The 17,632-nt window shown below is 41.3% G+C and overlaps 1 protein-coding gene across 3 annotated transcripts in view; it reads left to right on the top strand.

Annotated features, from left to right (window-relative positions):
• The window catches only part of sema3b (sema domain, immunoglobulin domain (Ig), short basic domain, secreted, (semaphorin) 3B), a 141,206-nt gene that overhangs the window by 94,639 nt on the left and 28,935 nt on the right, over positions 1–17,632 (top strand). For 2 of the 3 annotated variants that reach the window (XM_079359894.1, XM_079359893.1), the window contains exon 2: positions 14,405–14,885. In XM_079359894.1, coding sequence (XP_079216020.1) covers positions 14,705–14,885 — 181 coding nt within the window. In that variant the 5' untranslated portion in view covers positions 14,405–14,704. Of the gene's footprint in view, positions 1–6,352; positions 7,150–14,404; positions 14,886–17,632 lie in introns of those variants that run through there. The other variant, XM_079359895.1, reaches the window with a different exon arrangement.

Here is a 17,632-nt window from a genome sequence, read left to right as displayed (position 1 = left end):
GCATGGAATCCATACACAATTGTTTCTGCATCTGTCGAGCAAATGCTCACAATGCAATACTTGTAACATTGGCAGTTGCCACATAACCTCAGTGTCATTCTAATTTAACTGCTATGGTTGACCTGCTGTTAATACATGCCTTTTGAATCAAGTGTTCCTCACTTGCCTTTGAAGATATTTCATGACTCTGATCTCCTGAACATGAATTTAAAACCATACCTCATCACAATGTTGCAATAATACAATGTGTCTGTGAAGATTGAACTCAGTTATACTGTAACATTAAACAATAAGTGGAAGAGATAATACCGTTAATAAAATTATACTTAAAAACAAGTAAGTAGTGAATTGAGAAAGCTATTTTCCAAACAGTCTCAGATATAACACGTATCAGATGGAGGCTTTTGGTGCACAGAAAAGTGTTTTTCTGTCTCCAGAATGCGTTCCTCAATACCTCCTCTGATGAGAGGGCGTCTCTACAGTTATGGTTTCCCAGTTTTTCCAGACTGAAGTCATAACTCAGGAATATTTCAACCAACTCAACCATCTGTTAACCAGTTCTGTTGATATGTTTCAAGGGAAAGGGGACTGGGAGACACAACACTGAATCATCTCTAGCCAGTTTTCTTTTAAAGAGGTAGAAAGTACAGTAAGGCCCTCAACTTTCATCCAGTGAAGGCCAAAAATTCACCAAGTATGTCCTGAGAATGAGGTGGCCCATTGAAGTTGGACCAAACAACAAAGTGCCTTCAATATGAAACAGTCGGGAGTCGAGCTGGAAACTTCTGAACTTTTCAACCACATAACAGAGAACAGGCCAAAATCTTAAAAAAATACTGGTTGAATCCCAATGTTCAACTCAGATTTTACCATCCAAATATAACAGTCCACACCCACAGCACTTGTGATAACAGGTTTAGTTTTAAAAGACAATATTGTGTCATTAACGTCAATGAAGCATGACTTCACTGCATTGGGGCAGGGCGGCTGTTAGAGGCTGCTTTTCAAACAGGATTTATTGCCACGTTAATATTAGTAGAATATGCCCTCACATGCGTTTGGACTGCCAGATCTTGAGTACTTGATGTACCGTTTCTTTGTTCTGGCCATCAGTGCAAGAATCCATTCGACTTCCAGTCTAACACTATATTTCCTTTTAAGAGAAGGTAGCTGAGCTTCTTGGCAGTTTAGTGTTGCTGCTGAGCAGATAATTACAGTTCCCCTGGATACAAATATTCATATAGCTCTGTATATGTAAAAGCAATAGAAGCATGTTTATTTAATGAAGTAAACAGCAATTTTCCTGCAGGACTAATGTAATAGTCTGTTTTGGGTGATGATGTTTTGAATTGTACATACTAAGAATTTCATAACACACACTTCTATATTAATTACATTATGAGACCCAAAATATTTTGTTCTATTTCTGTCACCCATACAAAAAAGCAACTTAGACAAGCTGATGTCTGAGTTTAGATTATTAATGTGCCCTTTGTATGATTTATTTATTAACAGGATTACAATTCACAAGTTCTTGGCATTTTGGGAACATTACGTTGAAAATAAAAGGGCATTGTCCATGAAAAAGTGAAGGTATAAAAACAAAACTGAATGACATCATCACCGCAGTACCTCTAAGTAGGGTTGCCTTAAATAGTAGTACAGTATTAGTGTCGTCATGAGGGCATTAAGTCTGAGTACACAGCAGAAACCACATGACAGAAAACAGTAATAGCCCAATCACTTCATGGCAGCAGTGAGCTCAAACCCAGGTTTAAGTTAAGTGCAGTTGTAACAATGATTTGATGTGTTTGACCAAAAGACACAAGGTTAACATAAATAACCTTTGACATCACCTTGCAACATATTTAGCATGTATGGAGACACATTGCAAATTTTAATTTGCAGGAACTTTAAGCAAATCTGCAGGATCAAGTCTAAGACAAGGCCTTCCTTTAAAAAAATCTATGAACTTGTACATCCTTCTTTAATGATACTGTAAAACCATTGACTGTAATCAAGCAATGGACAAAGCCTGAGTGACATCACTCATTGGTTTCTGAAGAGCCATTTTGGAGACTTATCTATGAAAGTTGCCAAATTGGAAATGCTGACTCCATCAGACACACAAACATTGCATTGGCTTAATTTTTCAACAGGGGTGGAAGCTTCTGTAAAACAAAAGGTGGAAAAATTAAACATGAAATGAATACTAGAAAAGCCGTAAATAAAGCTGCCTGAGGGAGTCCCAAGCTCATATTTTAACCTAAACTTAATACTCTTAATACACAGCTGTTAAAAACGTTCAAAATAACTAATCTGTTCTGTATCTGTTATTTAAAACCCACATTTAATATTAAAGAGAGCAGGGGACCACAGGGGGTAACTTTGGACTAAGAGATTCCAGCCCAATTGTGGTCCCACCATCTACAGATCCTTTCGGTTCATTGACTCCCAACAAAGCAAAAGATCCACTAAGACACTATTAGGAAACTGAGCCCTCCTCTGTTTCAGAGGCACAGAGGCTTTAGCTGAGACAAAAGCTTTTGTCAGGATCACAGCGCTTTCTCTGCAGCCTGTAGAGACATCAGACTGGTTTATGACAGACGGGTCAGCATGGGGTTGGGCAGTTGGCTGAAATAAGCAGTACACACACTAACACACAAACACTCACAAAATATGCAGATACATACACTTTAGCCATAGCTTTAATAAAGCATATGTCCATCCGCATGAAAGCGTTTAGAGCACTGAAGGAGAGTCTGCATTGTGCGTTAAAATGCAGGAAAACTCGAAGACAACACACACAAATACAGCAAAGAACCCCCCAATGTGAGACCCATGACCTCTCTATATGGGACCTTACTCTGGTGAAAGTGGTTTCAGTTTTTGTTGTAGTGTGTGTGAGTGTGTGTGTCCATCTTTTCTCAACTTGCCCCCTGGCCTTTCGTCTTCATTCCAGTGGTAGGACTGGTGCCGTGCCTGGCAACCCCGCCATAAACCAACACTTTTATAAAGGAGTGTGATAGTGACGTGTTAGAAACACTGCAGAACAAATGTTGTAGATCTTGTGGATTGGAATTGGTCTCATTGGGAAAAAAAGTATTTTTGAGTCACCAGTCAATAGCTGCTATTTTTACATGGACCACTTAGAGTTGGATCAATAGCCTGATCAGAATAAAAAGGCTACAAGTAAACACCTTATCTGGCCCGTTCAGAAAGGTTGAGAGAGGTGGTGTATGCCGTTTCTCTATGTGTTCAATATCTATGATCTGATCGTCTCTTTTCTGGTCAGTGTAAAATTATTCTTTGTACACCTGTCTGCCCCATGACGTGAAGATGTGAATTTTCTGCCTTTTTGGGAGCAAAGCAAAACTGTTTTGATGCCAACACAACATTTTGCTTGAAACGTTAAAGAACTCAGGATTGTTGGGTGTCCCAGTGGTCAAAAGGATGTTCAAACAAGTTTATGAAAAGTTGGACAATGCTGGAAACTACCAAACCGGCAACCAAATTCAATTTTTATTGAAAATCTTGTATATATGGCTAAAAGTCTAAACAGCACTTTCTGTCCCCACTTGTTTTCAATATAACAGTCTTATTGATGAGCTGTATGAAAATCAATCCTTGGCATGGATATAGATGCAGAATAGACTGATAGGACGATCACTTTATAAAGGCTCCATGTAAACAATGAAGTTGGAACTTTCATCAAAATGCTTCTTCATGGGTTAAAGAAATATTATGTATACATGGATTCTTATTGGTGTACAGCTCTTGTTTTTCCCTACTGTCACAGCCAACAAGATCTGCGAAGCAGAGTTGGATCTCTTATGGCAGATGGTGTATCGTTGGTCAACAGTATTCAAAATACTGTAAGAAATTCATTTTTTCCATCTATTCATAAATCGTTCACACTACCCAGTCACATTTAGTAGAGTGCGTGTGAGCATATCATTGGACAACAGAGGCATAGACTAAGCTGCAGGAGTTGTTTGACTAATTGAATAGAGGCTTTGATACTTCGTTGTCCTCGTGAAAATTTGTCATCAAAGGACTGCATTGTAGCTGTTTCTTGTTTGAATCTGTTTTTTTAAAGAAGAAAGCAAACTTGACTGCCACCCAAGCAAGAGTTTCTTATCGCAAAGTCATTATTTAAGCCATCAATCTTAGTCCATCGACATGTGAAGTCTAGGTTAAAAAAAAGCAGAATTCAACACATGGCAACCTGGCACATACAGTACAGTAGTGACTTTCAAATCTGGTTTAACATAACCACCAACTCTTTCATTACTTTTTGAGCTTTTAACACATTCACATGTGCAGAGGCTCATGAATAGCTGACCCATACTTCAACTTTGCGATTCACAAAGGATGATGTAAACCCTCATATGTTGTAAATGTCAGCCAATTACCCTGGTACTGTATTTACAGTAGCTTATCAGCTTACATGCTTTCCACACCAGCATACAATCACTGATACAGTATATCTACAAAATCTCTCTTTCTGTGTTTGTATCTTTTTCTCTGTGTGTTTGCATTTGCAGTGATTTATATCCAAATGGCTCTGTTATCACCATCTTACATGAATATACTTTAAGTCTCAGTTGTTTTTAAGTCTTTTGAGGAAGGTCATGAGTCTCCATGAGTCACAAAAAGGAGTTGTAGGACCTGGGTGTAACTGCTGTGAGGCCTTTGTGCAACAACGCTGATCTTGCTTTATCACATGTCATACTGCGCAAGATGGGACCTTTAAAAATCTTGGCTGCAGTCTTTCCCAGAATATGCAATATCTGTTTTGAGGCGTGTTAGATTATGCAAGAAATTCTCAAAGTGCAAAAAATGCAAAAAGATAGTAAACAAAGTACACGATTCAATCAAGCTTTCTGTGTTGGTTACATCTCGATGTTGAGAGTATGTTGCAGTCTTGTGCAGGAAAAGCTATGCAGATGATGAAGTTAATCTATTCCTTATCTCTTCAAACAGATATGATGTTTTTGTCTGCCATCATTGGCCATTTGTCACATTGAGGTTCTTTCCAAATGCCCTCTGTCTCATGTTGGTTTCACTTAAAAATTACATTTTCATCAACAAAGGAAGATTACATATTAAAGCACAATTTCAACAATGTTTCTAAAGAAGCAGTATGTAAGCTATCTACTGTGTTAAATTACCTTGCTATATCATCATGCTATGATGCAGTGCAGCAATGCAGGAGCCAGAATGTCCTCCTCCTAAGGTCAGATTCTGGTCCTGAATGGTTTGTATTATGTTTTGACAAAGAAGGTAGGCACTCCCACAAGCCCATCAGTTTGCCAGATATTATGCCAGATAATTAGGCCATACAACAGGTGTTGCAGCGATGGAAGTGGGAAAGCAAACATGTTCAGGTGTAACTGATTATACCCGACCTAAAAATCCTCTGCAGTTTTAGAATAAGCTCCATGAATAGAAAAACTAGGATAAGTATTAGAAATGCTTTAGAAAAATGAAGAGGTTAGAACGCAGCAAGTTTTCAAAGCTGGCTAAACACTGAAGCTTCCATGCCCACGACATGGCAACAATCGGCATCGATTCCAGGGAAGAAAGGTCAGTGGAGAAGTTAGACTGAAGTGCCCACTTGAAACTATGTGAGCAAAACACTGTTTTTATTACCATTGAGTTTCGGCCAGTATATTCGGCATCATATCGTGTTACATTCCGATGTGGCTTACAAAAATGGGTCACAGCCGAAATCGCATTTTGAGACTTTGGCTTTAAAATCCTTACACCGAATCAGAGATTTCATTGGTTGTGTTCCAAATCAGCCGAAAATACCTGACAGTGTGACCTTTGACCTGTGTTTTGGATTGGCAGTCAAACAAAACATACATATGTTCGTTCATGAGTGTTTAGTCTAAGGATGGACAGACTTCATTCACTTTGTGAATGCTCTTCAAGTCTGACCAGAGTCCATGCACAAGTCTGCATTGTGAGTGGAGTCTCTGCTACCTATTGAGCTTTAATGGTCTCAGCAGATGTAGTTGATTAAAGTCACTGATTTTGATGGTGAGCAGAGAAGAGAAAGTTTTATCCAGATACAATGCAAGTATACAGTAGCAGTCCCACACATGCACACACACACACACACACACACACACACACACACACACACACACACACACACATACACACTTTAAGTGCAACACAATGCACATCCCTGCCCCTTTACACTCCCCTCTTCTCACCTCCCACCTTTCCCTCCTCCCTTCAACCCCTCCCTATCCCCCTCTCTCTCTCCCTCCGTCTCTCCCTCTCTCGCTCTCTTTCTCTCTCCCCTCTTGAATTAAGTCCATTATTCCTGCCTGCTTTCCCTCTGAGCACTTCCACTCCGCTCAGCTCCTGCGAAAAAACTCTGCATGTGTGTGTGAACTCCTGGCGTGTGTGTGTTAAGAAGACTTTTATGTGTGTGCACAGGGCTGTGTGTTTTTCTAAGTGGAACTGGAGTGGTGTAGCTGTTCATCAGTGGAGCTGACTGCAGACAGGGGAATACTCAGCTCTCACAGCGCTGCTTTTTAAGTCACGCACTGGCTGCTTTTTTTGGACTTCTTTAAAGATTACTGGACTTTTTCGGACTAAAGCGGGACGCTACTGTTGCTCTCTTTCTTGCCCTTCAGGCCCCATTCGCAATTCTGGTATTTTTTAACAATTAGTCAAGATTTTTTCACAGATTTTAAAGCTCTATTTCTGACATTTATTAACTTGATTTACACCTGATATTACATACAAATTTGTGGAATAACTCACTATAAGATTCAGCATCAAAGGTTCCACCTGATGATCCTGATGAACTTTTCTGACCTCTTATTTAATTTAGACATGCACAACTCTAAGAAGAGGGTGTTCTGCAGGCAAAAAAAAATGCCCAGTGAGTGTGTTTAGGTGTTTGTGTCCAGCACTCTCGATATCATCAAAAGGGTTTGACTCATTGTTTCTTTTCTTTTTATTGACATGGAGGGACTATGAGAGTTAAAAAAGGAAAAGTCAGGGCACTCACTATGGAAACAGTCAGTGCTGTCAGAGGTATGTTTGGCTCAGGTGGACACTGATCCAGACCCGGAATGTTCTGAACTCTGTTGGAATTTGGTCCCCATGGAAACGGATGGACAGGTGAGTTTATTCTACTTGCAGCCTAGTTACATTTATGCAGGATCAAAGAGTATCAGGGTAAATCTCAGAAATGTTTGTAATTTACAGATAAGTGATATACTTGTCCCACTGAATATTCCAACAGTTGGCATACTGTATAAAATGAAAACTGCTACTCAGCTTTAACGTTCATGTATTTCTTGGCCTGCTGAGTTTGCGATCCGATCCCGTGCAGCGCTGCTATTTCTGAGCCTTTACAAAACCAGATCTCTTTTTTTCAAGTCATGCTGATGACATGTGGCTTCACCCTCAGAGAGCTGCTCTGTTTCTTCTTTAAGGAGAGCAAAGTGAGTTGTCTTCCCTCAGAGAGCTGCTTGGAGCAGCTCCAGTCAGGAGACCAGAGGCCGTTTTGTCAGGTCCTGACTTACTGCTGCTCCAAATGGCTGGCTACCAGCAGGCTGACCTCGCCTTAGTGGCTCCTTTACTGTGTCATTATAGAGTTTGTTACACCACACAACAGGTTTGATGTCTCCTCTCGCAAGGCAGTTTTCCAACAGTGTTGTTTATATTTTCTCTGTCATGTAAAAAGGTTCTTCTCAACAAGAACAAAAAGGTCAAGTCACTGCACTTCACTCTTTTCGCTTTTTGGATTCCAGCCAAGTAGGTTTAGTCATCAAATTTCAAATTCCTCTACTGCTCCTTATCGAACTTTGTCAGAAAAAACATCATCAAAACTGATCAAATGATAGCCAGGAGTAAGCAAGCTGGGAAGCTTTCCACTTATGATGCAGGGCCAGATGGCTGTGTCCCAGAGACCAGCAGAACGCCATAGCCTCCACGGCTCCTTCATTCACCCCGTGTCTTTCAGGAGCTGCCCCGGATCGTCTCTCTTTCTCCTTCTCACTTTGTTCAGCTTAAATCCCATAAAGTCTGCGAGTCACTTTTGGCTTACAGCCGCTTTACTTCTTTGGTTGTGATGTGTGGAAAGTCTTCCAGATACTGCTGTTACTGGCTTTGTTGTGAGACTAGCAACTGTACTTTTAAGCCTTCTTACACAGTGGCTATAGAGCCTGCTTTTGTATTCTTTGTGAACCTACATGTGACAGAGATTTCTACCTCTAGTGTGCCTGTAATTAATTCTTAAAACCTTCCTTTCATCTTCATTTTAAACTCAGACTTTCCAAATGACAACTTTTTGATCATATATATCATAACTATAACATAGAGCTTTGTGATCCTGCACTTTCCTCTCAGTTTTCTCCCCTGAAAAGAATCTTTTAACTTTAACATTAGAACAGACTCTTCCTAGAATCTATTCTGCTAAAGCAAAAGAAGATAGCATTCCTTAAATCAGTAACATTGTCACAGCTGTCTTTATAAAAAAAAAAAAACCTTGCTACATGCTTGCTGCTTTCTGCCTCCTTTAGAAAGTGTTTGTTAAAATCCACAGCATGTTGTTGTGCAGCCACGTCGCCCTGCAGCACCTGCTCTTCCTTTCTCGCTTTTCTCGGCACATTCGAGCCTCTGTGCCTTCACATGGTTTTGATTCTGGAAATGAACCAATCAGGGCCGCAAGCCAAGCAAATTTGATCCCAACGGAATCAAAACATCAACTTATCCAGCTTTTTGCATGCTTGCTGCACGTGTGCTTTCATGCAGCCATGCAGTGAAGACCATAAGACCCATCAGGTCAAAAAAAAAAAAAAAACATTTCAATACATGTTTTATGCTCCAAATCTTTTGGATGCTGAACTTGTTATCTCACCTCTACAACCTTAACCCCAAACCAGCCCTTACATAAACGGATAACCTTGTTAGGATCAAATCAAACTGTCCCCACATGGAGTACGTCTTAACATTTATTAACTTGATTTAGCAGCAATGGTCTGAATTAGAACACTCAGTGGCAAGAAAGTTGCACTTGCAATCCCAATCCGTTTCAGATGTGTTTAATTCTATCAAAATGACTCAGCTCGACAAGAATGTCATTTTTCAACTATTTGTTTTGCAGCTGAAGACTTAAACTCACAGTTGATATCAAGAAAGTTAATGTTTGGTTTTTTGAATTGCTTCTTGCTCATCCTACGTTCTCTTTTCCTCCTCAGTACTTTCTTCTCTTTCCTCTTCCAATTAATCATTCATGAGTCCGTGTTTTGAAAGTCTCCTAATGAGTTTACACGCCATAGAACAATAAATAACCAAAGGAATCACATGTAATCTGTTATTTGAGTCACGGAAAGGTACAGGTTTTTTCTCATTTTGTTATTTCCTTTTGCTTTTATTTTAGAGACAGGACCTTGTATAGAGTCAAAAATGGGCGGAAGAGAGAGAGAGAGTTAAGAGGGACATGTAGGAAAGGAGCCACAAATCGGATTCGAACCCGCGCCGCCCTCATGGAGGTCTATAGCCTCCAGTGATGGGGTGCAATCACTAACACTTCCTTCTGCTCTTAACATATTTAAGAAATGCATCAAGGGGGGTTTAAAGATGGAGGGCAAACAGCAGATGAGCAAATAGTTTTCACCTGAATGTTACCTCTGAAAGGTATTTGTTTGATTATTTCACAGGAAAATGCTCTAAAACATCCTATAACTCAAATGATTTTCATAAAATGTACATTTGTGTTCCTCCTTCTTCGTAACCTCTTTATTTTCACCCCGTCTCTTGTCCCCCCCCCCAATCAGACAAACTGGTTCAAAAGCCAGCAGAAACCTGCTGTTTCAGTCATTTGCTCTGTAAAGCAGAAGCCCTCCCACCTCCTCACGAACCCATTCTTCCTCTTTCTTCCTCCATCCATCCCTCCCTCCTTTCATTTCTCCGTCGCAGGGAGGCTTAGACGCGTTGGTCGCAGGCCAGGGAAACTCTTTTCTCACTGCACGCGAAACAATCGGCTTCTTTCTCTCCCCCCCTCCCACCTTTCTCCTCGCTCATTTTCTTCTCCATCCCTCCCTCCATCACCTTCCCCCTTTTCAGTGGGACGAGGGTGAGGTCCCCTATAATGTCTGTAAATTGCTCCATCCCCTCCTAATTTTCTCTCACCGCCTCTTCTACAGCTTTGTCCTCTTTCTCTTACTTTCCAGTTCTCTTCTCCTTTGTTTTACAAACTTCTAATAATTAGCCATCCATTTTTTTCATTGCCTAATCCCTTGTTCGTCTGTCTGTTCTTCATGTCTCTTTTTAACCCCCTTTCTCTCCTGTGACTAATTATCTGTTCATCTCATCCCTTTTAAATGTATAATTCTCTCCATTTTCTCTCTCTCTCTCTCTCTCTCTCCCCCTCTCTCCCTCTCTCTCTCTCTCTCTCTCTCTCTCTCTCTCTCTCTCTCTCTCTCTCTCTCTCTCTCTCTCCCCCTCTCTCCCCCTCTCTCTCTCTCTCTCTCTCTCTCTCTCTCTCTCTCTCTCTCTCACTCTCACTCATTTAACCCTTTGTCTGCCTTCTTCTTTTCCCAAGTGCCTTTTAATCCTTCTTGCCCCTCAGTCATGCATCCTTTCCTCTCCTACTAATGGCTCTATTCCTGAAGTGTTTCTCATCCACCTTTCTTTCAAGCCTTATCTCCTTGTTTCGTCCCTCGGTTGCCACCACCCTTCACGTCCCATATAACCCGTAGTAGTGGAGGGTGACGGGTTAAACTGCCGATATTCATTCCATTTTTTATGATGTACTCACTGTAAAGTAGGGTTGCACTCTAACCTCGCTCTGAACAACGTCTCACCCTGGAGGAGGGTCGCTTTGTCTACCTCGCTCTATTTAGGCTGGTTTTTGACAGTATGGCTCACCCCCCACCACCAACAAGCAAGCACGCACGCACACACACGCACACACACTCTAAAGAATATCCCTCTCTGTCTTTATTTTTAATCCAGTCCCTCTTGGCAGGCCGCTGCTCTGTGCCTATTGAAGCTGAACTGAATGCAAGTGTCAGCGGGCCCAATGGCTTTTTTTTATTAAGATGCATTATGGAGCATACAAGGAGTTTGTGTATCTGAGTGTGTGTTTGCAGTGTGTGTTTGATCTAAGAAGCAGAGGTTTGTAGATGAGTACATGTGCTCCTGCACACGCTTAGGGCTCTGACTTGAGACAAGGATGCGCAAAGAACAATAATGCTCTCCTTTGCTGATAATTGGGAAGACACACACGCTTTCAGAGACGCACTCACACAAGGCTCAGGGAGACCCGAGGGAACAATAGGACCTGCCGCTCCTTTTATAGCAGCCGGCAAGAGTGTAAGGGCTTCAGTGCGGCCCCTGTCACTCCCACGGTCTGTGACGCGAAGTGTGTGTGTGTGTGTGTGTGTGTGTGTGTGTGTGTGTGTGTGTGTGTGTGTGTGTGTGTGTGTGTGTGTGTGTGTGTGTGTGTGTGTGTGTGTGTGTGTGTGTGTGTGTGTGTGTGTGTGTGTGTGTGTGTGTGTGTGTGTGTGTGTGTTAGAGAGCTGCAGCTAAGGAGAGTGCTGACATCCTCCTGCCTGAAATACTGCAGCATCTTTGCAGCTCAGTGCAGAAACCTTGAGCGCACACACAAACACTCCAACTGTCTTGCCCTCTGCCTCGCATACACACACTTCAACACACAAGTTGTTAATTAATGATGGATCCAAAATAACTTACTGATGCAGGCAGCTTCACACCTGAACTCTGCAGACCAGAGCTGCCAAAGTATCCCAGACAATTCCTCCCTTACACAACAACTCGTTGTGCACGCTCGAAACACTGAGTTGCATGTGCGCTTTTGTTCATTCATGAGTGTGTGCATGTGTGTGTGTGAGTGTGTTTACATACTGCAGGGTATGTGGGAGTTTATGTTCCTGTTCAGCTCTGTCCTGTTGTGTTGTGGCCTGGGAGCTGTGAGCTTATGAGAGCTCTCCTGTCTCCACGCCTCAATAGCTCCATTATTCATAAAACTCAGTGCCAACAGCCTTGACAAGCCTGTGTGTGTGTGTGTGTGTGTGTGTGTGTATGTACATGTGTGTGCGGTGAGAGTTTCGATGTTGACTCTCATCAAACTATTTCAAAATGTGTGGAAGTTTGTGCTCGAAAGTGATCGATGCAGTTCCGCTCTCACCGAAATAATTGTGAAATACCGGAGCTTTCAATGGACAGAACTTATTTTGAGGGGTTTATTTGAAATTCCTTTTTTGCTTTAAGATGGAAACGATGACAGTGAGACAGATAAAAAAAAAAAACTTGTCAGTGACCCTTGATAACACGCCAAAAAGATTCTGTTACCAATCTCTAATTTAAGTCAAGAAATCCAGAGGACATCAGTCAAACATGTCACTTTCTTTACATTGATATTTTTTACATGAAAATGTATCATAACGCTACATGTAAAACACACTTTTATTATAAAATGTCACTTTAAGGAGTCACCTGTAAAGACGTTTGAACCGTTAACATTGATGGACGGGTTCTGGAGGCTCATCAGCAGGTGCCGGCAGACGCCATGCTGAAAATCCTGTCTCAGCCTAACTTTCAGTCAGTCTAGCTTAAAAGGCTAAGAGCTGGAGCTAAGGCGGGTTTTAAGCCTCCTGACATACTGTCACATTGTCCCGCCTGTCAATCAGCTCAGCTACTACTAATAACCTGTATCGTTTATAAAATCAAAACGGATGCATTATAAAAATAAAACAAATCACCCCCCTTACTATGTGTGCCCATGATGACACACATGGTAGCAAGTTTTAAATACGTTAACTTCTGCTGGAAAAATAAATGGGCATATTTGAATGTGGTGTCTACGTGACTTCCGGGCACTTGACGAACTGGCTTCATTTTTTCCACATCAGAGGTTCCTGCTTGGTTGTGCTTAAAAAGCAGAAATATAACCAGGGTGCAGCCCAAATGTGCATGATTTATATAACCTCTCGTACAGTGCAAGTTCAATATTAAGGCTGAAGTTCTGTCATGTATTTTTCTTTTATAAGCTTTGCAGTATAAAGAAGACGATAACTGTCACTTCTGATAGATCCAATACAGGACACAGCTTGTTTCTACAGAGAGTCGGAGAAAGGACAGTGATAGAGGTAATTGTTAGGAGAAAGAAAAAAGAAAGGATTGAAGGGAGGAAAAGCAGACTGGCAGCCGGTCACTGACTGAGCGCCAGCGTTGAGGTGTAATGTAATAAAGGAGACTGTTTCGACTGAAAGGCTTTATTGTTGCAGCTGACCGCAGAGTCCAAAGTCCTGAAAGAGAGGTGTGTGTGTCAGGCACACTCTTTACTGCACAGCGCTCATATAGATGTAAGCTTACAAACCGGTGACCTCATTCCAGCTCCTGCTGTGGTTCAGCTGTGGTTTACAGCAACACGCTCGCAACCCGGGCACAAAGTTATTGGGTACTTCTCCCTAACAATAACACGTCTGTCACTTTAAATTTGACCCAATTGCAAAGCTAACTTTATAGAGATCCTTTTCTTTTTTTTCATTGAACAGAGAGTCCCCAAACACTCATTTAACAACTGTAATCCCAGTTTTTCTGCATTCATTGAAACTATCAAACTCACTTTTTTTTGAAGCTCTAAATAACTCCTAATTTTATTTATCTGCTGCTTTCTAATTCAATTTGACACCACATCTCGTTACAAAAAAAGCTTTGTGTTGTTAGATTCTCTCACAAGTGACTTTCTGTTGAGCACCAATGCACTCATCCATTCATACATCCATCAGCGTCACTGTCGGCTCATTAGTCCTCACTATGAAGAGATCCCAGTGCCAGTGTGAGGGAGGGCGAGAGACAGCATGAGCAAGCCAGAGAGAGAGAGAGAGAGAGAGAGAGAGAGAGAGGGGGAAGCCACTCTGAGTTGGCAGGACTGCTAACACACAGAGAGACTGTGCTTGGCTTGGCAGTGGGCATATCTCTATCGCACACAAACAGACTTCATCACTGTAGTCTGTGTGTGTCTGTTTCTGTGTGTGTGTGAGTTTTGGACTCAGCTTCGTGTCCTACTGTAATGTGAAAAGATTATAGTGTTGTTGTTATAATGGAGGCTGGCTTTAACACAGCCTGGCAGGGGGATCCATCTGACTCTTACCAAATATACCTCAGACACTGTGTGTGTGTGTGTGTGTGTGTGTGTGTGTGTGTGTGTGTGTGTGTGTGTGTGTGTGTGTGTGTGTGTGTGTGTGTGTGTGTGTGTGTGTGTGTGTGTGTGTGTGTGTGTGTGTGTGTGTGTGTGTGTGTGTGTGGGTTCCTTTGTGTGCAGTGGCATCACTAGCAAAAGTGCACTTATGCAATTAGTGTCCATTTTCTAAATCCTCTCCCTTTCTGTCTCTATTTTTAGGTCCCTATGCCCATGTGTGAGCTTTTTGTCCCATCTCGGATGTAAGAGGTAAACTGAAACAGAGCTCTTCAGCACCAAGAAGGACGATACAGAGATTACAACGAAAAATTAAGAACCTGAAAGGAGATTGCAAGAGTCTGACGCTTCCAAAGGCTGACAACAGGAGGGAAAATCTGTGTTGGGTTTGCAAAGCTGAGCCCAAAACAGTCCAAGCTGAATATATTTGGCATACTGCTACGTGGAATCTAAGTTAGCCTGAGAAAAACAGACAATCAGCTTTTGAAAGAAAAGTGTGCCAGGATGATGACTATGATGATGATGATGGCGGCCATGATGGTCACCTGCAGCTCTCTGTTCCTGCTGGGTCTGGCTGCCGCTCACGCCTCCTCCAGCACAACGTCCCGCACTTCCTCCACCTCGTCACCATCCGCTCCCTCTTCTTCCTCCTCCACCTCACCGCGCATGAAGCTCTCATACAAAGGTAAGGAACCAAAACTATGTGGACGAAAGTCAAATGGGTTCAGTTTTCTCTGGTGTGTTTGTTCATGTTAGTTTTCCATTTGTGAGTTTTGTCTTTGTCTCATGACTTGATGTATTTTGTAATTCTCTGAACTTGTCTACTCGCACTTTATGTGTGTCATATGAGTTTCTTCCACATCCCTTTCAGAGTAATTGCTTTTGATCAGTAGCCAGCTCTAATTTGTGGTTACTGTTACTATACACAAACAGCACTGACATAGTTTAAACACACTGCAGCGGCTCTTTGTGTTTCATAGCCAGCTTTGTAAGTTAGAAGCCGGCAGCTCAATGCCCAGCATAACCACAGAAACCAGGGACGTGTTCTATCATTGAAAGCCAGCAATTACAGCCTGAACTAAGGACTCACCAAGGACGTGATACTCGCTGAAGGCCGTCGTCCCAGCTGAGATATGTGCTCTCTTTAATTTAGGCTGAAGGTAACATGAAGCATATGGTTCAGGTTGGGAAGGAAGCAGAATATCTTAGTTTTAAATGGCACATGAGGGACGAAAAGAGATCCCCATGCACCACTGAAAGACCTGTTTTGATTTAGTTTGCAGGATGATTCAAACAGCAGCACTCAAAGCAGCCGATAAATGGGTTTGCTGTAGACCCGTCTTTAGTAACAATGTCACCTGCGAGGGGAGGGGGGATCATTTTCAAGCAAGTGGCCGCTAAATGAACACTGTTGTAGATATTCAAGTCATACTAACTTTTGACTCACAGTGTCCTCCCTCGAGCTGCACTGCTACACTCAGCTGTTCTTCCAGTCTTATGAGCATTTTAAAATAACATGATAATCATGGGAACATAATTATGTTAGCTGAATATATTAAAGTGTACTAACCAACAATGAGTGCTGTATCAAACATACCCTAAAACGAACATGCTAACTTACACTTATTTGCATTTCAACATGTTCACTTGCTCATTACAGTATCATTCAACATGATTTTCCTTCATTCTGCACTTTAAATGATAGTTTACTCCCTGAAGTATCCATTTTTATATTTGTTGCGTAGTTAACAAATGTATCGGCATAAAACAATATTCTTTATTCACAGAGACCTAACAAGCACTGGGCAATATTAAGCACGTAACAGTGGCAAGGAATACTTATAAATGCTACGCTTTACATTTTCAATGTCCACATTTCATTATTATTATTATTCTCTGTGATTGATTTACGACTGGTCGAGGGTGTAACCTGCTTCTCGCCCAATGACAGCTGAGATTGGCCCCAGTGCCCCTCCAGTGACATTGATAATTGGATTGGATGGATGGATCGGCATGTCGACATTGAAACGTTTCTAACTTTATTACTTGCTGACACAAGTGCATCAACATGTTATTAAAGAAGAATTTGTCCTGCATCCAACTAGTGATGTTCCTCGCTAGCTTGTATCCTAGTTGGTTCAACAGTAAATTTAAAAGCAGGTTTAACAGCTACATTGAGCAAAATGTATTTAAATTGTCAGCAGATAAAAAGTAATTTGGTTTTCTGAGTGTTGCTAATGTTGCTAGCCTTTTGTCTTCCCTGCAAGTTTAGATCCATGTATGTGATAAATGTGATTAAGAATTGCTTCAGTGTTTATGCTCCATACATTTTAATCTCAAGACCAATATACTATCAAACGGTGCTGCTCGGACGAGATGTGATCTTCCACAGAGCTTGTTTACGTGCGGGTAGTAGAGCAGACCCATTAACTTCAGGGACAGCCAATCTATGGCTACAACCCCAGCTAGTGGCAGGTGACTGCATTGCAGTTTGAGCATTGGGCATTGTGGGCAAGAATTAATAATGTGTTAAACAAACTAGTAATTTTGGTGCCCACTACCACAATGTCAGGAAGAGAAATAAAGAACTGTGATGACAAATATGGGTTTGAGTATAAAGGGTCATAATTTTCTCTGGAACACTAGCATAATGAGATAGGGCTCATTTATTTGTTTGTATTTGGTTTATGTGAGTTGAGACTTCCATAATAATGTTTTTTTCTGCTGTAATTCTGCCATGTTAATTCAACTATTTCTGCAGCCTTCACTCAGATGCAGAAAGCTATTTTTATACTTCTTATACCACTACTGAAGATCTAAGAATAGCACAGTAGATTTCTTTTCTCTATACAGCTACACAGTAATAAAGCAATAATTGTGGCTTTGGACATACCCATGAATTATGTTAGACACTTGAAAAAATAGATACTATAATACAGCAAAAGTACAATGAATGTATATTTCATAACAGTAACACATATACTGAAAGTGGCACAAACATATAAAACATTAGTAATAGACCCAAAGTCCTGATGTCATGCAGGCGGCTGTTTGGTGGCGTCAGAGTCTTATTTAAAGTTAGAAATGGTTCTTTAAACAACAGCAGACTAATAAAGCAATTGTAATGTTTAAGCCAAGAGTGCCTTGGTCCTGTTCTCTAAAGCTCTTCAGCGGGGGAGGCTGCAGTCCCTTTATTTCTTCAAAACACACTTTTCCAAATTGCTTTTGGTAACTATCGCAGCCTTAGTTAAAGAAAACAAGCTTAATTTTCCTCAGCATGTTTCCCCCAGGAATTGTTCTTGCCAGTTTGGACACTACAAAGACACTCAATTATTTTTTTTCCAATGACAGTAAATGGTGCTGTTACATTCAGAGGATTTTGTCCTTCCTGTTGACAAGACTTTTAAGGCTCAGAAATGTCAACACTGATAT

Source organism: Symphodus melops (genome assembly GCF_947650265.1).
Source record: "Symphodus melops genome assembly, chromosome: 13".
Classification (NCBI taxonomy): domain Eukaryota; kingdom Metazoa; phylum Chordata; class Actinopteri; order Labriformes; family Labridae; genus Symphodus; species Symphodus melops.
Note: the sequence above shows the minus strand (reverse complement) of the source record. Positions and strands in the feature narration are given on the sequence as shown.